Genomic DNA, 24651 nt, shown 5'->3' with positions numbered 1-24651 from the left:
TGGCTCATTGGTCCAGTTCCTCAGGAGAAACCTCTCTTCTGCCGTCACGCACATCGGCACAGCTCTGCGCCACGTCTGGGAACGTGTCAGCTCCCAAGAGTCCAAGGAAGCCATCGTAGGCTGTGTGCTCTGCCTTCTCAACATGCACAAGAAGGTGGACAACTGAGCTCTCCCTTCACTTGCTGTTCAACCTTCCACTTGTCAGCAGCTCAGAGACTGGACAAGCAGACGTGGTGAGTGAGGAGAGTGAAACTTTTCTTTTCAACAACCATTTGGTCTCCAGGATTTTTATCTCATCAAGGTACTGACCATGTCTGAGAGTATTGTCAGGAAGATACAGCCCTTCACAATTGGGACTAAGCTGTCGGTCCCCGCCGTTCCAAAATGCCAAGAGTTCTCCGAGACTTATTTGCAATGCCAGAACCTTGATAACTGCACACTGCAGCAGAACCTGAACTCGCTCTACCTCAGCCGACAGCAGGTCTGCGCACATGGCCCCTGCCTGGTTGCGCCCACCGACCAGCGGGTAGACCCCGGGAAAGACAAACAGGAAGACATGACCGCAGAAGACCACCTGAACCAGAACCTCGCGCCTTCTTCTGCTGTTTCTAGAGCCATCAAAAAGATCACAATTTCTGGGAAGAAGAAAAGCCCAGAGAACACCATTTCTGTGGGACTAAGACAGCGATCCATTTTGGGAAGCACATCCAAAAACCACAACAACAACAACAACATCAGCGCTACATGTGATTGCAGCCTTCCGAGGATCGTGGGAGTTGATTGTGACAATAAACCTCACTCTCAGTTCAAGGTACGAGACATTTTAAGACAATTTTAAAAGAAAATATCTGATTGTTTGATCACAACAGAGCCATGTTTGTTTTATTCTGATTAAGACCACCCTAAAACTGCCATATTCTCATATTTAAATGTGTTCTTTTTACAAAACTTATCATCCATGATTTTTACGTTTCTTTTTTTAATGTATAAAATTTAAGTCGCTAAATGCACTTTGAGTATTAGACCTAATGTATTAATTTGTCTCCTTTAAGCTTTAGATTTAATGAACAGGTCGCTGCATCATGATGCTGCAGCCTAATTTGAAGAATATTTATGATAGATTTATCATGCTATCTTACAAGCTTACATATATCATTAACAACAGTGCAATTTGTCTCAAAATATAAGGTTTTATTGAAAACAAGCAATGGCGAGGATTATCCAGCAATACAGGGGCAAACCAAACCAAAACTAAATCGACAAAAGTTCATCCAACAGGTAAGATGTTTTTTTTTTTTTATTTGACTGTTAAATGTACAGATTTTTTTTCCTCCCTCAAATGAGTAGAAATTCATGTTTTTTCTATTTTGAAATTTTTTTTATTTTTTATCTGTATATATTAGTGCTGGTGAATTTACAGTATGTTGTTTGCCCTCTTCATTTTCATATTTGACACATTTATGAGCCACTCTGACAAAGGTAGTTTGAGTCCTTCAGTTTCTTCTTGTTTGGCTGTCACTAAATGGAAAAAGTCATCAGTCAGCAGAATAACCCAATCCGCTTTAGCCTACTGTATGTAGTGTGTTGCATGACACTGGGCGAAGTGTGTTATGTTTGGCAAGGTCTACGTTGAAGTCATCTTTGTTTTCATGTGTGTGTGGGTGCGTGTGTGTGTGCATGTGTGTGTATGTGTGTGTGTGTAGTCCTCTGTTACAGCACACCCTTCAGAGGCAGTGCTCACTGGAAAACATGAGGTCAGGGAAGATGTTAACAAAAGAAAAGACATTGTAAAGTCCACATGGAGGCCGGTAATAATAACACACTAATACAGCGATGGCCTCCCTCATCCTTTTAGGTCATGCAACTACATAACACATCTTCACTGCCTCCCATGCTAACAAATCAAACAAAGTATTTTCTTGGCTCCATTTTTTATTTATTTATTTATTTATTTATTTATTTATTTATTTATTTATTTGTTTGTTTGTTTGTTTGTTTGTTTGTTTGTTTGTAGCCAGAGATAAAAACTGAGCAGGAGATAAAAACAGGCAGTGCAAGCCCATGTTTAATAGCAGACACTTGATGATCTGCCAGCTCCTGCTTCCTCCATGTACCCAGGTGTTTCCCGGCCGGAGAGCTTCAGGAATGCTTGACTAGTGGGAACATTATGCTCATTTTTTAAAATTAGATATAATGCTGACATGGATGAGTTGTTTGGCCTTGGGATGTTTTCAGTCTTACTGAAACTTCATGTCGGAATTATGGTCACTGAAGATGTACTGGTTAATCCCCTGACATCCGTACAAGCAGCATGAATCGTAATGAATAAATATTTGTGAACTTTCAAACTAACATTTCAATTTCCCGTTGTCTGTATGACAGGAGAAAGACCCTCAAAAATGTCAGCATCACGCACAGAGTGAAGTACCGACCAATGTTACATCCAAGAGTGACTGCTATAGTCAGCACACATCTCTCCTCAGCAAGAAAGTACTGCAGGTAAATACTATATATTTTGTAACATATATTGCTACACAAGTCACGTGTTGATAAAAAAACATATCTGACGACAGTAACAAACTGAAAATTGCAATTATGAACTGGATTTAATTGTCATGCTGCGATTACCAGTAATTCTGTTGTTTTAACGATGCTGTAATGACCTCTTGATTGGTAGACAAACAGAAAATGGAAAAAGCAGTTTATTAAAACTGTATTGTGGTTACTACTTGTGCGTAACATTCCCTCGCTTGAATAATAGCAGGAACCTGGCTGCCCTTCTTAAACTTAAATGGAATATATTTAGAATACTAATGAATGTCATTGCTACCATCCATCAACCTTTTCTAATGTGAAGAGACTTTTCCACATTATTGTGAAGGTTTTTAAAACTACACTGGAACTTCTAAGCACCCTAAAAATGACACAATTTTATAAATCAAAATTTGGGGGGAAATATGCCTCAGATGCCAAACCATCATGATGTGTAACCTCACCAATTCTGTTTAGATTTCATATCAGTGAGGATCTAAAAGAGCAACTCCCCTAAATGTTTATTTGTTATTCTTACTTATTTTGGAATGACATCATACATCAGCACCCATGTTGGTAGAGCGGAATTGTGTCATAATAAACACTGAACCAGAAATGAGAGTTCCTGCAATACAGGAATCAGTCTGGCTGTATTTTTATTTTATTTTTTTCAGGATGCATCTTCATAAAAATATGTTGGGGGGGGGGGGGGGAGTGGGGGTACACTACCTTCTCCATTCTGTCTGCCAAGAATTTTCAAAGTTGACTCGTATTTTTTTTTTTTTTTACTTTAACTTTGCCTTTTAGTCATAATGTTAAAAATTGTATATAAAATATAATCTTCAGTTACATTTTTTTCACACTATTGAAAACAATTTGGGCATTTTTTTTAAACTTATTATCAGTATTTTTATTTAGTATTTTAAAAATGAATGAGAACAACTTGAAAGTCAACCACGGAATATGCTGTGCAGTCTTCCACTGCAGCCAGATGCAGGCAAATGCTTTCTGTTAAACCTTTGTGACCACAGAAGGAATAGTGTGAGACTGTGTTTCTTTTATAAGCTGTATATTATGCCTAAGAATGGAATCAGCCAAAATATGTACTCCTTCTTATTTTGTCCCAGGAACTGAATGAGCCGTGTTTAGCTAAGGGGAGACGAGGAGGGAAAAGCGCCACAAGTGAAGCAATTATTTAGGGATGAGATCATTGTTTGGCTCCATCTCTTCACGCCTATGGCCCCGCAAGGCTCTATGAGCTGCAGAACGGGGGCGCGTTATCTCATCTTTACTTCCAGGCCGGCGGACCTGTGAGTTTGGCAGAAGTACATTTTGGGCAGACATTCTGGCCAAATATGAATCGGTCCATTTTAATAAGATGAACTGTTCGGGAAATGTTTTTGTGTTCAAAACAATGCAATACATTGTTCATGTTAGCAAACTTAGTTGCCTTAAGGTCAGTGATGTTTTTTGCTTTAAAGAAACAAGCATAAGAAATTAATTGCTGCTGATTTACATGCTTTATGTAATTATTTAAGGTTGAAGATTTTGAATTGGCTTAATGCTTGAGGTTAAGATCCCAAAGCCGGTCAGCACAGCTGTATTGAAAGCTTCTTCTGCAAAACACCACTTTCACTAACTCTTTCCATGATAAAGTATAAAAACCTGCACTCTCACAGTTGTTTTCCGAGCCAAGCCACATTACTGCAACAGTTAAAACCGTAGCTGAATCGTCAACATTTTACAACCTGTAAAAATGTACACTTGTGTTCTTGTTTTTATCTTCAATTGCTAAAATTGGGCTTTTTCGGACTAAAAAGCTGTTTGAAACAGGGCCATATTTCTTTCAAATCATATTCACCAAAGATTTCTCTGTTTTCAATGTTGTCACAGATTTTTCACATGAAAGAAGCAGTGATAGAATCTAAACTGCCAACATTAGCGCTCTTCTTTTGGGGCTTGACCAAGGCCCCAACTGTACATTGGGATCAACAAGCCATTGTCGTGCAGAGTGGACAGGAAGAAACAAGGGAATCATAGACGTCCTGTATGAGGTCATTGTGAGCTATGAGAGCCTTCCAGATTGAGGCGATAACAGCAGGCACATTTTGTCAAGCTCTTTTCCTTCTGTTCTACACCGAAATACCTAGGATGCCTCAAGGGGCCCGTAAACATAACACAAACTTCTCTGAAGCCAAGTGACATCACACACAAAGTGTTGTTTAGTGACTTGTCATGTGTGGTCTAGATGTTGGAAGTGAGTTTATAATATTTCTTATTATTCTATATTCCTTTAGGCTCAATGTGTTGACATTGTAATGACTTATGTGTCCACTGAGCTGTAATTTGCTGTTCGATAAAGTACACAAGAAGAGCTCTGTGGGAAAAAAATGTTTTACTGATTTATGTAGGCTCCAACTTTGGTCTTGTTTAGAACTGGAAGTGCCAGTACCAGACTATTAATTGATCAAATCAATCATTGTGACGGAAAGAATCGCTGGCACTTTATAACTGGCAATAAACTGGTTTTGGATTTTGTCACCTACTTTTGAGTTCTAACTATTTATGTCATCAGCCAGACAAGTCAGCTCTCCACAAAGCTTAATTCAATCGTATCCTGGCAGCGGCCATGTGAAAATACTGCTCTGCATAAGATGAAATTGAGAACAAAGAGTTTCTTGATGTGCCTGAAGCACTTGAAGCCAAGTTCTCTTTTCTCTCCTCATCAGCAGAAATAGCACTGTATTTACTAACACGTCTTGAGAGGTAACACATCTGATGTCATGCAACCAGTCGGCATGGACAGTCCTTGAACAGAATTTATACAGTTCTATAAAATATGTTTGTATATTGTGTGAGAAAATTGGATTTGCTTGTTATAAAAGAGATTAGAATGAAATTGACTAAGAGGACATTTGTTTTTGTAGGCTCAGACGTGGAGCAAAAGCAAACTGCAAGACCTGAAGGATGACTCCAAAATTCAGGGCTGCCCCCTGCAGGACTGGGATGAAGCCTCACAGATACTTCAGCGAGATCTTAAAGACTATGACAACACTCTCATTCAACTCAATCAGGTAGCTTTTTCTTTTTTTTGTACGACAGTGAATATTTACTGTTACCTGCCAGTTGTGACGTTTAAGAGAAATTTGAATGAAACCATTCATCACATAAAGACTTTATATTTCTTCATATTTTGAAGAAAATGTTCGGAAATTGTAGATTACAGATAATAAACATACCCAGAACTTCAGAAACTAACAAAAAGGCATAATCACGAGTTGTTGAGGTTATGGGAATGTCACAAAAACACTTTTCGGAAGACTCTGTAGCATATTAAGTTGCTTCTTTTGCTCATCTCGATTTCAAAAGACAGGTGATCAGCTGATCTGCAAACTGAATCCCACCTCTGACCTTGTGAAGAATCAGCTCAGCCAGTTGAAAGACCAATGGAACATTCTGAAACAGACAGCTGCCACTCAGTCCAGGGTCTTGGGAGGATCCAAAAACCTGCAGGAGTTCAACAAAAAGGTGGACAAACTTGAGACATGGATTAAAGAGAAGGTAAAGTGTAGCTATTCATTCTTGTACATCATACCATTTAGGCTGTTTTTACCATTTGTATAATATTTTTGACAACACTAAATTTCAAATGATCATCAAACAATTACAGATGTTAATTAAATATTTATAATATTAAATTTTTTATTTTATTTATTTATTCATTTTAATTTATTTTAATTTATTTTAATATTTAATTTAATATTATTTATAATATTTAATTTAGAAATCATTCACGTACATTTATTCCCTGCATTTATTCGCTTATCGGGTTGCTGTAACCAGTTGGTGGTTTAAAAAAAAAACATTCACTGCATGAATAGATTGAAGGATGCTTTTTTTTTTTAAGTTGAATTTTAATCGCTTATTTACAGTATTTGCTCATCTACTCATGCTGGGGGCTATTTCTGTTAATGCCTTTCCTTGATGGCAGGTACAATGTGATATTATTCTGTTCCCTCTAAAAAAAAAAAAATGTCTGGTTTCCCAACTAATGGCGCCTATAAACTCTGTCTTTTATGTGTGCCAACAGGAAGAGGAGCAGTCTCTTGTTAATGTCCTGGGTGCTAACGTTGACAAAATGCAGCTAACCAGAAGAATTTTAGATTTGAAACAGGTGAACGCTAGCAATAATATTCAGAAACAACAAAACAGAACATTTTACATCAAAGTTAATTGTTAGTTTAAATACAACTAGTATTATGGTTTAACACACCATATATATATTTGATGAACTATATTTTGTGTTACTTTTTGGGTGCACAACCTTTTTTCATTTGTAATGATTTAAGTTTGTTGATTTACTTTCTCTACTGCAGGATGAACAGCTGTATAGAACCCTCCATGAAGAGATCAATCACATGGCTCTAAAACTGGAGAAACAAGGGAAGTCTGATAGTAAAAGCATCTCCAGCAGGAGAAAAAATATCAATAAAATGTGAGTGTCCTTCAAGATCAAGGGTCTCAAATTCGTTTTTGTCATGGGACACATTGTTGCTATAGATTCCGTTGAACCCATATACTAAATGTATGATTGACTTACATTATGTTATATACACACAAAAAATGATGGAAAACTAGTTTTGAAATCAGAAGCTATTTATCAATTGAATTTAAAGAGGGTGGTCAGTAAAAAGAAAAAAACTGTATTTCATCTCAGTGTTGTTAAAAGTAAAGACAATTTATAAGAAACAAAGTCTACACACATCATTTGCCTTCAGAGGCACATAAAATGATGCCACGGTTCGGATATGAGTTTAACACGTGTTCAAGATGAACCAATGCACTAAAATATTTTTTTTCAATTGTTTTCTGCTGTTTACAGGTGGTTGAAGGTGCAGTCTCATCTGAAAAAACACAAAGACAATCTTCATCTAGCACTGGAGGTGTCCTCATTTTACCAGCAGGCTGACAATACCTTATTTGCCATTAACAACATGGTATTCGAATTTATCTTCATGATGTTTTTCCCTGTCCAACACATGGAAATGACATCACTGACACATCTGCTTTTGTCTCAGATGAAAAGCATATTTGCCTCAAAAGAGCCAGGCCTCTTCGGAGACAGAGAAATACGTGACATTGCCAGTCAAATCATGGTAAATAAAACATAGTTGAAAGTATTTTTCAGGAACACTCCTTACTTAACCAACATGCATGTGTTCGCTAGATGTTAGATGTCAGTGTGTCCCAGCTTTCAAATCTCCACCCTGCCTTGGCTGCCGGTGTAACACAGAAGCAGAGTGAGGTGAAAGACTGCTGGGTTTCCCTTCAGAAGGTTTTCAGGTAAGCCAACAGATCCGGATAAAACAACTACGATGGTCCTGTGAGCACAGCTCAGTAAAACTTTGTCGTTGTGGATCAATTTTAAAGAAAGACCAGTTTTAATATCTGGGATAAGACCAGACAATCATCAGTGGACACGAAATGTGTTTAAATCAGTATAATGTCCACAATGTAGTAAATGGATAATTAAAAAAAAAAAGATCATTTCAAGGCTGACAGTGATATAACAAGTTTTATGTACTATATATAGGATGCCAAATTAATAGGAAAGGCTGAATGAATTCATGCAGAAACAACTTCTGCAGTCACCACATCTTAACCCAAGAGAACACCCATGGAGAATTTGGATCAACATTAGACAACGCTCTCCACCGCCATCATCAAAACACCAAATGAGGAAATATCTTTGGGAAGAATCATGCTCATCCCTGCCCGACCATGAAACGCTCACAGCATGTCCTACTCGGGGACAATCTTCAGTTCCATAAATGACGTAACCGCTGTCATTTAAGCCGTGTGCCTCGGCTATTTAAATCCAAAAGACACAAACGTTGGCAGAAAATTCACAACCATAATTGGAGTTTATTGTGGGGCTCTGCTGTCAGCACCACAGCAATCTCTCGCTCTGCTTGTCCTGCAGGAGTGACCGGATAGCCCTCCCTCCCACAGGCTCCACATTCACCAGGGAAGATGTTGACCCCTTGACACCAACCCAAGAACTCCAATGCAACATGGGAACAGACACTCAAACGAGCATGGGAAAGTTGGGTAGAGAAAGGCAGAGTCACACAGAAGACTATACGGTAAGCAATCTAGGTCTTACCGTATGATACAAGCATGACGACAATGTGGCTCTTAGGTAGGAGTGGAAATTTGTCATCAGTCCCTGAAACATCTGTGGCCACAGCACGTAAAGTGTCCGAAGGCTAAGAAAATGCCTTATTTATATTTGAGAATGGTTTCCTGGGGTCAGATGTGAGCATTTTTTTATTTCTACTATTCGGTAATGTATTGCAGTATTCATAGGATGGTCCCAAAATTAACATGAGACTTTTTATTCCCCTCTGTCCTGAAATACTAATTTGTAGCTACCGCGAGAACACCCGGCTTAAGTATCGCACAAGGTTCCATGAAAACTGTCAAGCTTTGACTATGCAACCTTGGTAAAGGCTGGGCCAGCGCAAACACAATTTTACCCTCACCTCAAAGTCAACTGGTTTACATAGCTTTTTACTTTATGGCAGAATAATATCCTGGCTCAACCTCCTGAGCAAACTAGAGCCATTGATGTGTTCATAGATGGCGGGCGAGTGGATCATAAAATGAAATTATATTCTGGCAGCCGTGTAAGAAAACTATCGAGAATGTTGCTACTTAGACCGGGCTGAACATAAACTTATAATGACAAACTGTGAGTATGCCGCAGAGAAATTACTTGACTGTGTAGCATCAGTATTATTGTGTAATTTGTATAAAAATTCAAATGTTCTCCATTCTCCCGACAAGAAAATGCTTGTAGCTATATTCAGTTTATCCAAGTGAGTCATTACTGTTAGTTGTGCAATTAATAATGTAATGTCTGTTGTGCTTTGAGTGAGGGCGGGGCCAATTGAGTCGTTAGTGACGTCATGGAGAGGGGATGCGCCAAATTTGGGAAAGGTTGGCTCAGTCAATCTGTGTGTGGCCATGAGTTGTGTCCACCAGCAGCTCTCGGGTGAACGTGTCTTTTTATTGCCATTTGTGTTTTATTAAACAGGCGATCAGATTGTATGTATCCTTGACCACATCAAAACGCATTAGATAATTAAAAGAAAACCCAAACGACCAATAAGACAGCCACTAGTTAAATAGTAAAGTCATTTGTATCTTGTTTTGTTGTGTTTTACCTCGGGCGCCTGTGTTTACTGAAGTATTTGCAGCTGGACAGCTATATTTGTTAACAGACACAATCTAGAGTGCAAATACTGCTGACCGCATGCATCGTGCATAAATACATCCACTTGTCAAAAGTATTTTAGTCGCCTGTGTATACATCAACATCCATACGCCTGTGCTTGTAACTCACTTATTGTGGGTTCAATGTGGATGCCAGTAGTACGGTCTCTTTATTGCTGGAGGTAAACACGAACATGATTTGTTTCTCCGGCTAAGTGCTGTCAGACGCTAGGCCTGCAGACCAGATGGACTCGGTGCTAAGTGATAGTTTTTGGCTGACATCACTTCATCGGAAGACACTTAAGTCGAAAACAGATGAGCTTCAACACCGCTGTCGGTAGAAGTGTCTTGTGAAACGAGATGGTTGGATGAGGCCTGAAAAGCAGAATACCACTTCAAAAGATTCACTTGCACTGTCTGACATCATCACTTTCATAATCTTTGGATGTTGGGCACACTTGACAGGTTGTTTCTATTATGAAGAAAGGAGAACAGAAGCAAATGTGTTGGGAATGGATGTCGACTCCATTAATCCTTCTTGTACTGGGATGTGGCATTTAAATCAGGGGTTAGCTTCATGACAACTTTGAACGGCCATCTTGTTCTGTATTTGTTTTTTCCGAAAACTGACTTTTTGTGGTCGTAGTTTTCATGCGAGAAGTATTTTTGGGGTTATTCTTGTCCAACTGTGTAATTAGCATTGTGTGTTTGATTTACGCCAGCCAATGAGTTTGCGGAATTTTGCTCGTACAATTTATCTTACGTTTGGTAATTGATTCTTTCCGCCAGGGTACATCTGAATGTTGTGGGAGTACTAAGCAAAGCCAGGCGCAACAAAGTGTGAACCACACCTCTTTACCCATGGGAGATGGGCCTGATGATGTCATCATCAGTCATCATTCAGGGATGGAACGGTAATGTCAGCCGAGCTGTACTCCCTCGCTCTTATGTAATAAAGTGTTTATGTAAGTCATAATATGAGTTCCATGTCTGTGTGTTCTTTCCAATAGAGAGCCTAGAGGCGAAACCAAGCACGCCACTGCCCTGAGAGGCCACCCACAGCTTCATATTCAACTGCAGAAGTTCACTGTGTCAGCTGACAAGGTAAACTTACCTCTGCCAGCAACACCCCCCAAATTATTCTTATTATTTTTTTAAAAAACGTACATCTCGTTCTCAAGCCGTCAAATTTCATTGCACAACCTGCTTAGTTGGTACTCCATTTGTGCGCACTGGTTCTCACAGACACAATGCTGCTGTGTAGAAGTAAACTTAGATGCTCATATGTACCGTATTTTCCGGACTATAAGGCGCACCTAAAAACCTAACTTTTTCTCAAAAGCTGATAGTGCGTCTTATAGTCCGGTGCGCCTTATATATGGACCAAATTCCTGAATTTAAACTGGCCCGATGCATTGTGTCATGAAATCAATCATAAGTGGCCTGCTGAAGACTGTGAATCGTGAATCAAAAAGACTATGGATCATTATTTTGTATTATTATAAAGTAATTTGTTGCGTCTGAAGTTGAAATAAAAAAGATAAGATGGAGAATGATTTGATTTGCATTAAAAATCTCACATGATGCATTAATGTTGCATCTTATAGTCCGGTGCGCCTTATATAAGGACACAGTTTTAAAATGGGCCATTCATTGAAGGTGCACCTCATAGTCCGGTGCACCTTATAGTCCGGAAAATACGGTACCTATGCAATTTTTTTTTTTATTAGGTCTGGAATGGAAACAGCACCTTATTCTTAGTACACTGGCTAGCTATTTTACTGTGTTGTTTTTCGGTGAACATCTATTCTCATAAGCTAACGTCCCATCTGTTTCACCTAATTGCTTTCCGCAGACTTTGTCCTGGCTGAAGGAAAATGTTTCTATGGCCACACAAGTGTGCTCTATAGCCACATGCGAGGGACTAGAGGCAGCCAGGAGGTGCCAACATGCAGTGCAACAAGAAATCTTCACCAACAAAGCCAGGATAGAGGTGGTCAAAAGAGTAAGCTACACTCTCTGCCTGAATGAATTAAGCTGGATATGATTTTTTTCACTGCCAGTGGACAGTTTTGGTCTACATTCAAATGATCTGAATGTCCAATTATCAGGAGGGCTATGGGTTGGTCCGCGCTCAGCATCCAGGCAGCACCAGGATAGAACAGTTCCTCAGCCAGCTGGAGATGCTTTGGGAAGAACTGCAGAGGAGGCACCAGAGGAATGCTGTATTCCTGCAGGCCTCGGAAGACTTGGGCGTGAGGGTAACATTCATTGCATAACCTGTACTCTCTAGTCAGACAGAAACTATTTTCTTGAAATGAATGGGCTCATGGCTGATGATTATGTATGTTTTTCCTTTGTGAGAAAGAGCTGATGGTGTCTGAAGTTCACTCAAATTTGAGTTACAATGGCATTAAGTGAATAGGACTTTGGTATTTTACAAATTATAAGCGACAAACCAGCCACATTTTCATTGCTTATACTGGGCAAGGTTTCTTGCAATGAAAAGTACAGCTCTCGCAAACTTTGACATTCTGTTTCTTTACTGTAAAGGCTTTTAAAGTACGACGGAGACTTGGAAGCCAAGAGGCCGGGCTGGAGTCGACAGAGATTTCCATAGAGTCCTCGCTAGCCCGTGACCCTGAAACCACGTCAATTAAAGAACGAGAGAGCGGTCGGCTAGTGAAAGAAGTAGCAATTCGTGGCCTCGAGCTCGATACGCTCAGACAAGAGGTGGAGCGTCTCCATGGCCGCAGTCACCTACATGCACATGGCTTGCGTATGGAAGCGATGGACAGAAAGTAAGATCAGATGTCATTTTCTAAACAATGAAGTTGTACGCATAACTGGAAGATTTGGACTAAACAGTTTAAGTGTTTTAACAATGTTATTCTTGCCAGTTGTAATTTCATTTATTTTTGAGTTTTTATTATTAAGACAGAAAAATACAGTATAACCACAGATATTTTTTTTTTCTTCGATGTGCTCAGGCTTAGTCATTTCTGATTCATAGAGCACATGATGTCTAAACCTGTCCTGACATCTACTTCCCCACCACACAATGAATGTCAGACTCAGCCTTTCCATGCTTCTCACTTTGGTTGACTTATAGCATGAAAGGTTGTTGCCATGGTCACTAAATACAACTTGGGATTTAGCTGTATCATTAGATGTACCTATACTCATAAAAACCAGGCTGCAAAGAACACCAAACTGACTAAAGAAAACAAAGAGTGGTAAAAGTTTCCATTTAGGTTCTTCAGAGTAGGTAGTGAGCGAGGCCTGGAATAGACACCTCAAGAAAACTCTCACTAACCCGCAGTTGGGCCGGTGTCATTTATTAACATTGAACGCAAGCGACCTCAACCCCCGTTTAATGTGGAAAAATATCCTTTCAAACGGCTCTGTTTCCCATCTCAAAAGTAAATTCTACACACATGTAGGTAGAAGAACCTTGCTCTGATTTAGATTTGTTTATGTGACACATGACGACATCAAAACATCGTTCTTGCATAGTAAAATAAACTCAGATGATACATTGTGTGTAAAATGTCCTTGCTGAAAGGCGCTCAACTGGGAATGCAGGTGATTATTTCGGTGTGCCTGATTTTCCAATGTTTCAAATGTTTCCAGGTATCAACGTGTTCAAAGCGCCCTGACTCAGCAGAGTTCCGAGCAAATGCTGACTGAGTTTTTGGAGCATTTGGAGCTCGAGGAGAATCAAGAGCTTGACAGTAGTCAATATTGCTTCAATCAGGTAAGACATACTAAATAACTTTTTTCCAGTCCTGTTTTTTTCTGTTTGTCTTCCCCTCTGTCTTTATATGAACAATTTTTAAAGTACATAGAATATAATAGATATTTTTGTATAGCCTCTCCTCAGTAAGCGCTCATCAATTCCTGACTTGCTGGGACTCCAAAGCAGCGGTGAGGCTGATCTGAGCGTGGCCGACCAAGTGGAGGAACTGGGAGAAACGGTGGCGATACTGAATGACACAGTGGGAAAAAGAAGACCATCACAGAGTCACGAGCAATCCATACAGGACCTACTGAGCCAGGTTGGAGAAGAGAAGAATACGTCCAGAAACCTGTGTATTATTTGGTAGAAAGCTTTTCAGTTCAAAGAATTTCTGTCCCAACATCTGGGCAAAAAATAAAATAAAATATCAGCATCTGGTTTGATTTGCATGCTATGGATTTAAAAGGCCACAAATGAGCATTTTTTTGGGGCGTTTTCTTTTAAGTCATGTGATTTATGCAGCGCACGTCAGGATAGCACATAAACATGTCTAAGGGCAATCGACGTCACCTTATAACATTTGTAATGTTTATCTCACGGAGGAATAATGACTAAAAAAGTACAATTTTACAAGTTCTCATGATGATTTGTGTGTAACACTAGCAAGCCAGACTGGCTGTGTGCTTGGAGGAGTGCCTGTGCGGCTGCAATGAGCTTAACCTGGAGATCCTTGAGAAGGAGACAGATCTAGCTGTCCAATGTGAGCCAGATAAGTGTGACTTTGAAACTCTGCAGGAGAGGAACACCCACCTTGAGGTGAGCGAAATATTGTTTTCCAAATTCTGAATTTCACTGAGGTTAATATAGTCCGCTATGAATCATTTTCGATTGATTGTCTTTAGATTATGGATTTTGTTTCCTGCCAGATTTTGTCCCATGTGTGTGTGTGTGTTTGATGGGTGTCTCACATCCGAAGGATACAGGGTTAGTGGTGTACGTTTGGAAACACGAAATATCTGTATGAGTCATGTGTGTGCACACACACGCACAGCTATCTGGACCTGATAGCAGTGAAGCAGAAATGACCTAATCCCACAAACTGAAATAAATATACCGTCAGGAGACAGGAATCCTATCTCACTGTTCTTGATGCTCACTGTTGCAGACGAACGCAATAAAGTATTGCTCCCAGAGAACCTTTAACACGATTAATTACCGCCTTGTCAAAAAGAAGAAAAAAGGTGGACACGATGGCTTGTTTGCTATTGCGTGATCAAACATATGTGGACCATATGTTTTCCTGCTGTAGAGAACATATGAAGTCATGGGCAACATTACAACTGGTACATGCTCACAAAAACAGTGCCAAAGATGATGCTGTATTCGTGATTCTGTGATCCTCACAGATTGACTATGAAGTTCTTACTGATGAAGTCAAGGATATGGAGAGCCAGGCTTCTCGCTTGAAGGAGCTCTGCCCAGAAAGAATACTCTGGACCAAGATTCGAGCAACACTGAAGGTCTGGACGGAGCTGGGGAAAAGTATGGTGGAGCTCAAATCACGTCTACAAGAATTCTTGCATCTCCAAGACTTCTTCAGGAGCTACCTCGCAATAATGTAAGCTCAGCACAGGGGTATGCCCTTCTTCAAATCCAGATGTTCTTGCCATATTTCATTTTGTGTGGACATCTATAAAAAGTATAAAGCAAAGTTCTCAACTTAAAATGTGACGTGTTCAGGAAGTTAGAACTCATTTCCTGGTCTGAATCTGACAAGCTAATGTACGTCCGTTTTGGGTGGAGGTCTGGTCATTCTCATATTCTATCCTCACAAGTCTGTTCCTTGTCTCTTCCAACAACTCTTACCTCACCTCCACTTCTGTGACTAGCTCATGGACAGAGGACACCCGGTCATGCATTTTCTCCGATACCTTGCATTTGAGGGAAGACGGACAAAGCCTGCAATCCACAGAGCTCGATATACAAATTGAGCAGAAGTTTAAAGAGTTTGACCAGCTGGCAGCATCTGGGCGAAACATTTTAGACAAAGAACACCATCTCACTCAGATGGTGAGCTGGGTTTTATATGTATCACTGGATCACTGGATGATTGTCCTTCTGACCCTTAGTAATGTGTTCCAGGTAGGAGAGCGGATAGAGGAACTGCGGAGTATGCTTGGGTGGATTTCCGTGCACTGGATAGCAAAGAAGCAAGAGTGGAATGACAAAAAGAGTATGCAGGAGTCCCCAGTAGATAACATTTACTCCGAGGCCACGTTGTGCTCCCCATCAGAGGTACGTTTGCAAAAAAAAAAATCACCTGAAATTATAAAAGTTTGCTCAAGATACACCATTATAGCTCAGCTAATTGGCCTGTTTTCTGGCTTCTTTTTTTTAACAGTCAACAAATTCTTACGAATTCTGCCAGTCTCTGAATATCATCTCAGACGAAATCAAATCCAAGGAGAGAGAAGACAACCAGAGCTCAGAAAAGTTTCCCGGACATACACAGCAACCAAAAGAGAAGTCGTTAGAAGATGACTATGAGGTCATGAAAAGTATAACTCAACGATCAGAGTCTCCCACACCCGCCGTCACGGTCATTAAGGAGCCCAGCAGTTCCTCTTTAGGGAGCATGGTCAACCTCATTCTCAGCTTTGGTAACACAGGGGACAGCCAAGTGCAGGTGGTTGATCGACCTGTTTGGATTGATGATGTAGAAGAAACTTCGGAGGCCCTCCATAGGGTGAGTAACACACACGTTATAGTTTTGGGACTTCCAGCAAATGACATTGGAGACATCGCAATGATATTACAAACAGCAACAGCACCTCTCTTTGACTATCTGCTGTTTGTTCATTTCTCATTCTGCTTTGGCCGTCATATATTGTCTTTTTGCCCACTCTCTCCTTTAGCCCACTGCGCCTGCCTGTAAAAAATTCTGGAAGCGCTGCCAAGGGCTTTTGGAAAATACTTTGGGTAGTTTAAAGCGAAAGAAAAAGATTTATCGGCAGAGTGCAAACGAGGTAAATTGCAGGGTGTGAATTGACAACGCATGCTGCGCTCGCCTTCAAGTGTGCTGAGACTGCATGCTGTGTGTAGTTATTTACTGTGCCTTCACCGTATAAGGTGCAGCCGACCCTGCAGCTTCCCCGTGTTGGGATCCGTTTGCCAAGATTTTACGCTTAGATGAAATATTTGAAGTATAAAAAAACCTTATTGCTGACATAATATTATTTTACTCACAGCGTCACAAATCTCGCTTTTTGGTCAATGTTCACGTGTCAGTTAGAAAAAAGGTGAAAATACAATTTATTGGTCGTGCTAAGAATTTTCCTCTCACAAACGTCATAAATGCAAACAAGAAGCCTATAAATTCGGTTTTAATGATGCACAATAACTGGAACGATATTTTACGTGAGGACAATAGGGGGTGTGTTACTTTTACTATATAACCATGAGCTGATATGACTTCAGATTTGATTTACGTCGATCACAATGTGATGAAAGTCGAATCATTGTGGGCAGGTCACTGATGACATCAGTAATATTTTTTCAGGACCGGTACTTACGAAGAAAAAAAAAAAACTTGAGATGTTTTTCAGTTTTCATATTCACAGACATTGGACAGCTCATACACTAAATTTGAACGCAATACTAAAATATGAGAGATCAACGTGGGCTGGCTGACCCGCTCGCTGTCGAACATATTTGCAGGCTGAGAAAAAAAAATTCCTCTCACTCGGTCTGCTTAATGTTAACTACCGTGGAACATATTGAATTTATATCCACCCGGTCAGCACACCAGAATGTCAACAACAGCAGAAAAAAATGGAGCTTGCTTTTCTTGAGTATGATGGTTATCGTTTTACCAACAAACTTCTTGTAACTCTAATGTGTAGTAAGCACTGATGTTGTCATGATGACAGATTCAGTCAAGTTTCCCGGACCTCTTTAAATGGTTTTTAGTTTCCCCACTTTATTGCTTTTTCTCTCCTTTCCAGCCTTAAGTACAGCTTCAAAGTAGCTTAGGTTCCATTTTTAGTTTTTTTGCTCCACAGTTCCAGATGTCTCCACACAGATGTGTTTGTAACTCCGGGACAGTCACTATTGATTCACAGTACATCATGAAATAGGTTTCTTGGTGACCTTGCACCTTGGTCTTCCAAAAGATCCAGTATTACTTTTTTTTCTTTGCTTTCACTTAACGATTTGCATGGTAAGTTCATAGGAATAAATAGATTGTTCGCACACAAATGTAATGCTTTGTATTTTTCCAGTGCCCATTCTTTTATTAACACATGAAACAGATCTAGTTCTTTGCTGACTGCGAAATATTTCTTTGACAGGAGGGAAGAAAAAAAAAACATTCACATGTCTCTCTATCTCTTCATAGGTGAGTACTTACTTCCATGTCAAGGATAACAACTCAGCTGTGGCCCCGGTGTACGAAAGTATCTCTCTCCCACGTCAAAAGAACCGCTTGACATCCTCGGCCTTCCCAAATTCCTCTCCATCCTCCTTTTCACCACCATCTACGCCGCAAGCACCTCAGACGAGCGTATCCTTCCACCCTTTGAATGGAAGACACGTCAACAACTCCATATTCTGCAGTCTTAAGCGAATGGGCAAGAAGAGGAAGAGAAAGCACGACACTCGCAGGCATACCATCCAAAAAGTCATGGGTGTCGACCAGGAAGCAGATGAGCCCCTTTATGCCGGTGAAACGATCACTTATGACACGTATACCTGGCCACTCAAAGACGGTCGAGGAAAGAAAAGCTCGCCACAGTGCGGGGATGGAATTGACTCTATGGAAGGCATAAAGAATCCGCAACTGAGAGAGTTAGAATCCACCGGAGAGGACGCTATTACTCCATATGCTGTTTCAGATGGACCAGTTACCTCCATCCAAGGGACAGGCCGCTGCAGATTTCTTTCCTTGGGCTCTGTGTTAAGCTTTGACTTGACAAAGGACATGACTCTCATCCCAAGCATTCAGGAAATCATAACTATAGCTCCTCCAGAATCCAATAAGGGGTCCGGGACTAATCCAGATCCAAATTTCCAACGGCACACAGAATTAAGTTCATTCAAACAAACCCGACCATCCCCGGGCAACGCTGTTAGCAGAATCGCAATCAGCTCTGAGACGCAGACGTCTATAGGAATTGTGAAAAACTTGCCCGATAATGACGACTATTTCCATACACCTCCTCCAGAAAAAGACCAGGATCAGTTGGCATCTTGTAATGGTTCGTTCAAAAGGCAGTTCAACCTGCAGGGTGATACAGAGCAGAAGCAGGATGAATTGTCACTAGTTCTCAAAACTGTGGAGGATGACACCTGCAAGCTTTCCCAACCTCCTATTTATGTGAATCAAGCGACTTTAGCCATAGGTACTGCGGCTCCTAAACACCAGTGCCCAAATGTACATACACTTATTCGGGACCTCAATGGACACAAGTACCATAAAAGTGCAATCACGCGAGGTGTACATGATGAGAATCCAGGACATTGTCCAAACCAAGCTTCTCACATGGTTGTCAATGTCAAATCGACTGTCAATATTCGTCAAGACTCGGTAGACTCGGGTATCTCCAGCTCCAGCAGTATTAAACTTCATCCTGATGCATCTTGTTCAGATAATCCCCAGATTACCAGAATGGTTGGGAGGCTCATGTCTCTTCAAGTGGGATGTATTGACCGCATGAAAATGACAGAGAATGTGGTCTCATCAAAACCCAAAGAAGACCCACAACAAGACCATGTCCACCTGGACCATCAACAGTTTGAGGAGGAAGAAGAAGAGCTGGAAGGCATCTGGAATCAAACTAGCAATTTAAGGCAGAGTATCTGTTCAGATATCATGTACCAGAATAGCCAAGACGAGCCCATTTCATCAGATCAGACGAGTGAGCCCACTCCCAACTCATGCCCCAGCAAAGTGCCAGCTAATCTCTATCGGAACCTGGCCACGGTTTCAGAACCCAACCTCTTTGTGGCCGATTTCAGGCTGCCGTCTAACATCCAAAGTCTCCTGGGTGGCAGCAAGGAGCCGAGTTTCCAGGGCCCGCCGGAGACTGTGAGAGACAGAAGGTCCTGGGCAGCTTTTCCAAATAGGGATCAGGTTGACAAGACCTTAGTGGTTGTGAACGAAACAGCTGCAGATCAGTTGAAACTTCCAGATGTTGGTGACAGTCAGAAATATGTCTACCAATACAGAGAGGAGGAAGATGAAGAAGAGTCAAAAAGTGGAGAGGAGATTGGAGAACACACAGCTAGTTCAAAGGTAAGGTCCTAACTTGATTAACTGCCAACACATGCAGACCTGAATCTGTTAATGTAACTTTTTGTTTTATTTTACCATGCTTGCCCACATTTTCCCAGCATAGTGCAGAGTTCAGGCCTCTGCCAAAACCAATATATATATAAAAAAAAGTTTTCTCAGGCAGTGCCAAGTAGTTTAGCTTCCAAATTTAGTAGTTGTTCTTTGGCTGATGTAACACTTACTCATTTAATGTTAGTTAAAATCAGCATAAAAGAGTTTCCAAAATACTGACAACCACAATGTTCTGTTTCCGCTACATAATCACCAACCAGTTTTATGTAGGAATACTCTCTAATCGAATTTCCCCTCATACGGTGTCATGAAAAGATAAATAGTCGTAAATATAAATCATCATTTAAAACGTCATTTTATGTTTATTTTGGGTTGGCTGATGTTCACATTTTGTTTGAATCATCTTCTCAACAGCATCAGTCAAATGGTTTCTGTTACCAAAACGAGGATGCTCAAAACTTTGAACCCAGGGATATGCAGGAGGCGTCAACGACCACAAGAGGGCGCTACAGCACCCTAGTAAGATTGAAAGCATCCGAAATTGGTCTGCTTTGATTGAAAGAACCAGAATCATTTTTATCACGCCTTTTAGAATGAAAATCCTGAGTTGCAATCCATGGAGGGAACTCTCGAGAGGAAGCAAAAGCTTCAACTTGGAGGAAAGAAAGTAAGAAAGCTTCCATTTGTTATTCAAGTGACAAGTGTAAAAAGTCCCCAGTCAGCAGCACACCTTTATCTTATTTCCACAGGCTGCCTCCAGAGGCTGGAATTCGTACCATACGGTCTTATATCGACACACCTTATGCTTCTATCAGGATAGAAAAGAACCACTGAGGGTGAGTACAATATCCATGAAGAATGAAATCAGAAGTTGTCAGCCTTTGCTGCCTTACAGAGTTCTGCATGTGGCCTCCCGCTGAACCTCACTGGAGCCGATTGTTCACCTGCACCAGAGTACACCAAAAAACCAAACTGCTTCCGTTTGAGGTAAGATCGTAAAACATAATGCATTACAACGATTTCAGACTGTGGTGGAAGTGGACTGTTGAATATCTCCAACTTTTGTGGCCTTCAGGCTACGTGATGGCTCTGAATATCTGTTCAATGTCTCCTCACGCTTTCTGATGAATAAATGGATGAATAAAATACAAGCAATCACAGGTAAAGAGATGTTAAGAAAGATGTCCATCTATTAGTGAGATGACAATGCAATTTAATCTTTCGTTCGATCTTAAAAGGTGCAAGTCGGTCTGTGTCTGCGTTATCAAGCAACCCAGTAGATCAAGACGTCCAAATGTCCTTGTAAGAAAAGATCTTGTCCAACCTAACAGCATTACTCTTGCAACGAATACTCTGTAATGGAAAGAAAACATCTGTCCCTCCCAACAGAAGCCCCCCTCTGTGCTCAGCCTGTTATGGTCTGGCCAAATGCTACTGCTCCTCCCAGCATGATGTCACCTCCACGTTTCCCAGACGGAAACCCCTGAACCGAGCCAGAGACACGGTTGTCCTCTCCAGAGAGTTTACGTGCTTGCCGCACAGTCACCTAAGACGTATGGAGGAACATTCTAGCATTTCATCCACACATGGACACTCCTGCAGTAAGGCCCTCGAGTCTTCTGTGTATACATACTGTGCACTCTACTTCAAAAGTATTGAAACAGTGATTTCTCTAGTTTTGCTGTAGATGTATATAAATATCAGAAATGCCAAGTAAACAAAAGATGATTATGAGACAATAGATTAAGATTTCAACTTTTACAGATACAGTTTGTAATGAAATACCTTTTTTAGGTGAGTGAAATGATTGGGACAGGTAGACTTAAAACTTAAAATGTATTATTATTTTATTATTATGATTGCTGAACACAAGAATATCCATTTAACACAACTGGTCCTTTAAAAACACATTTTAAGGGAGTTGTCTTTTAGATGGACATAATAGGGTGAGTCATTGCAGTTATGATCCTCTACACTAGGGGGAGTCCAAGTATTGTTTTACTGCTACCCTGTATTGAACAATATTAGTAATTCGATTTTCCACACCGTCTAAATAAATAAATAAATAAATAAATAAATACAATTACTTGGCTGTCTGTAAAGCTACACCACGACCAACATTAAAATACAGTAGGTCACAATGTTTGGCAAAAAAGTTTATTCAATCATTTTGCGTGTTTTATGCGCAGTTCTGTCATTGCCATTGGGCTTTTTTAGTTTTATTAAGATCTAAGCTATGTTATACTACTATTCATTATTATTATTATTATTATAGATATTAACATGAAAAAGCACACGTATAAGTAAAAGTACAAATATATAAAATACATTGTCTTTTAATAATAATAATGAGAGAGTAGTAACTTTCATCATGAATACACAAAATAGGCCTCTAACGGTTTTAGAATTATACGTAACAGGGGTCAGAACAGAGTTTTTACATCTGTATAAAGCACAAACTTCTTCCAACCAAACTGCGCTTTACAAATGTATTGTACTGGATTGTACAAACAAACATTTAAGCCACCCTAACATAATGCAGTTTGAACATTTAATTCAGTGATTCTTAATAGTATCACTTGAGGGAGCTTGGATACCATGCCCAGTCCATGCTCTTGCGTCATTGTGATTCATGCACATTACTTCATTTCTGCTTTTTCTCTTTCCTGCTTATTCTTCCACAGAAGATGATGATGATGATGATGATCATGACGGCAGCAGCTGTAAGCAGATGGTGACTCAGGGAGGAAGTGGAGACAACACCTCTTCCTCCCATCGGTCTCCCCCACACAGCAATCAGGACTGGCCGAGCAGCAAGTTTCCCACCCACTCCTTCACTTCTGGTTAGTTTACGTCTATTAACCTTAATGACCTTGACAATACGTCGTCTGAGAGTGTCTCGACTATTTGCGTTCTGTGTGTCTCCTAGCAACCTATCAGAAGATCAAACCCACGCAGCAGACCTGCGGAGGTCTGGAGAAAGGGTCTAACTACAGTGTGACACTAGTGCTGGGAGACAAGTCAATGGATAGCGAGACCCGTAACGCCCCACCGGTGATGTTGGCAGGATGGCAGCGGAACGCTTGCCCACCCACGAGCGACACCAGCCTGCCCCGACCTGGCAACAAATCAGTCTTTAAGAAGTTCTTTGGCAAAAAGGACATGTGACTTTGCACCGGTCGCTCTAATGTGCAGTGCACGTTTTTAATGAGTATTATCTACTACTGACTATATTTATATTCCGCAGTTTTATTTGAATTTGTGAGATGGTATTTCTGTGTGATTTTGATACTGTGTGTGCTATGTAGTTTGAGTTTAGTTTGCCGCTTGTCTTCATTTTACATTTTTGTTGTGTTCAATGGGCAGCACGAGAAATAGTGGAGTTAGCATTTTTGTGCTTGCCTGGGTTTTCTGCAGGTACTCAGGTTTCTTCCCAAATACCAAAAACATGCATTTACGCTTTAATGGTGATGCATATTGATGTTTCTTACACTTTTAATTCAAGCTGATAATTATTGTAGAAAATAATTAACATGATCAAAGTCTTCACATTTCTTTAAGTATCATTAACAACATATCATTTCAGAAGCCTTTCTAAAACTGATAGCTAGGCCTTGACCTGCGTCTATCCCTCCCACACAAACTAAACTGGGATAGGCTCCAGCTCCCCGGATGAAGATAAACGGCAAAGAAAGAAAATAAATGGATGTTTTGTTTGTCTTTTATCAGTGTGCGTACAAAACAGCACTGCAGGAAGTCCATTTTGAAAGAACATTTGCATACTAAAGTAATAACACTAACGTACAATACACTAAAGTCATTACAGTTGCGCCCACAATTGTTTCCCTCCTGTGTGTTTTGCACTCATTAATTTCTTCTTACACCGAAACCTGCAGTTGGATACTGCTTGTGATACTTTGTTACAGCAAATTTTCATAATAAAACAACTTAACAGTAATGAATTCATGCAGTTGTGTTTCTAATCTGTAATTAAAAAGATTTTTAATTGGAAATATTAGTCATTTTTAGTGTGGATCAAATTAGCAAAATAAGGTTTAGGAATTGTTTTGGAGTTCCTCAACCTTTTAATCTCAATATCGAAGACAATAATTTTAAGACTAATGCATCTAGGGATACACTTGAAAGTTTTGAATACAAATAAATAAAAGGACACCTCACATCTGCCCTGATGGTGCAGAACAGCTGCTCCAAAATAAGATATGCATTTTACTTTTTGTTTTGCTCCAACAAGTGCTTCACCTTTCAGTTCCAAAAAATGTGGCTTTTACTTGTGCATACATACAACACAGCCTTTGCAGTAACATACGAAATAGAGACAGATCTGTATTTGTGGTCCATATGTACCAAATTAAGCTGGCAGGAGCATCCATCATTGCAGGTTAGCAATCTGAGAACCATTATCACATGTCGGACTGCAGCATGACTCACATAGCAGTTTGTTTAATGTACATAAGCTACAGTACATTCATGTGTCACATCGATGTACTTTCAAAACTGCGTACTTACATCAGGTCCAAAAATATTGCACTGAAAACAACTAAAAAAGAGAGAAGTGTTGATTTCGCGGATTCTCTTCTTTGAGGACTTGGGAGATTTTAGTGCCTAAGTCTAAATGAAATTCCTCAACTCACTGGAAAAGCATGACATTGTAACCACAATGAAGACAATCAAGTTTTAAATGACAGCCACATCCTTTGCAACCCACAAGGACAAAAGCTTATCTAGTGATCATCCCGGC

The 24651-nt window shown here is 40.2% G+C and overlaps 1 protein-coding gene across 6 annotated transcripts; it reads left to right on the top strand.

Annotated features, from left to right (window-relative positions):
- The first annotated feature begins 172 nt into the window (after positions 1-172).
- mymx (myomixer) lies at positions 173-23889 on the top strand. Of its 6 annotated transcripts, none has more exons than XM_085922395.1 (35): positions 173-811; positions 1189-1278; positions 1704-1808; positions 2383-2499; positions 5460-5606; positions 5902-6093; positions 6623-6706; positions 6909-7027; positions 7415-7529; positions 7611-7688; positions 7760-7875; positions 8516-8678; positions 10600-10724; positions 10821-10914; positions 11666-11815; positions 11922-12065; positions 12364-12611; positions 13444-13567; positions 13683-13868; positions 14213-14365; positions 14956-15167; positions 15439-15619; positions 15692-15844; positions 15951-16295; positions 16465-16575; positions 17946-19841; positions 20307-20411; positions 20485-20559; positions 20642-20728; positions 20788-20879; positions 20968-21053; positions 21131-21194; positions 21282-21493; positions 22577-22735; positions 22822-23889. In XM_085922395.1, exons 1-35 carry the CDS (start codon positions 311-313, stop codon positions 23058-23060), a joined length of 7068 nt encoding a protein of 2355 aa, XP_085778521.1. In that variant the 5' UTR covers positions 173-310; the 3' UTR covers positions 23061-23889. The 6 variants fall into 6 exon arrangements, with proteins under 6 accessions (XP_085778521.1, XP_085778519.1, XP_085778518.1 ...); XM_085922393.1 differs by having other exon boundaries at positions 11922-12071; positions 22580-22735; XM_085922392.1 differs by having other exon boundaries at positions 11922-12071.
- The last annotated feature ends 762 nt before the right edge of the window (positions 23890-24651 follow it).

Source organism: Syngnathus leptorhynchus, chromosome 10, assembly GCF_054491065.1.
Source record: "Syngnathus leptorhynchus isolate UIUO chromosome 10, UIUO_Slep, whole genome shotgun sequence".
NCBI classification, from domain to species: Eukaryota; Metazoa; Chordata; class Actinopteri; order Syngnathiformes; family Syngnathidae; genus Syngnathus; species Syngnathus leptorhynchus.
This window is presented reverse-complemented; position numbering and strand designations above follow the sequence as displayed.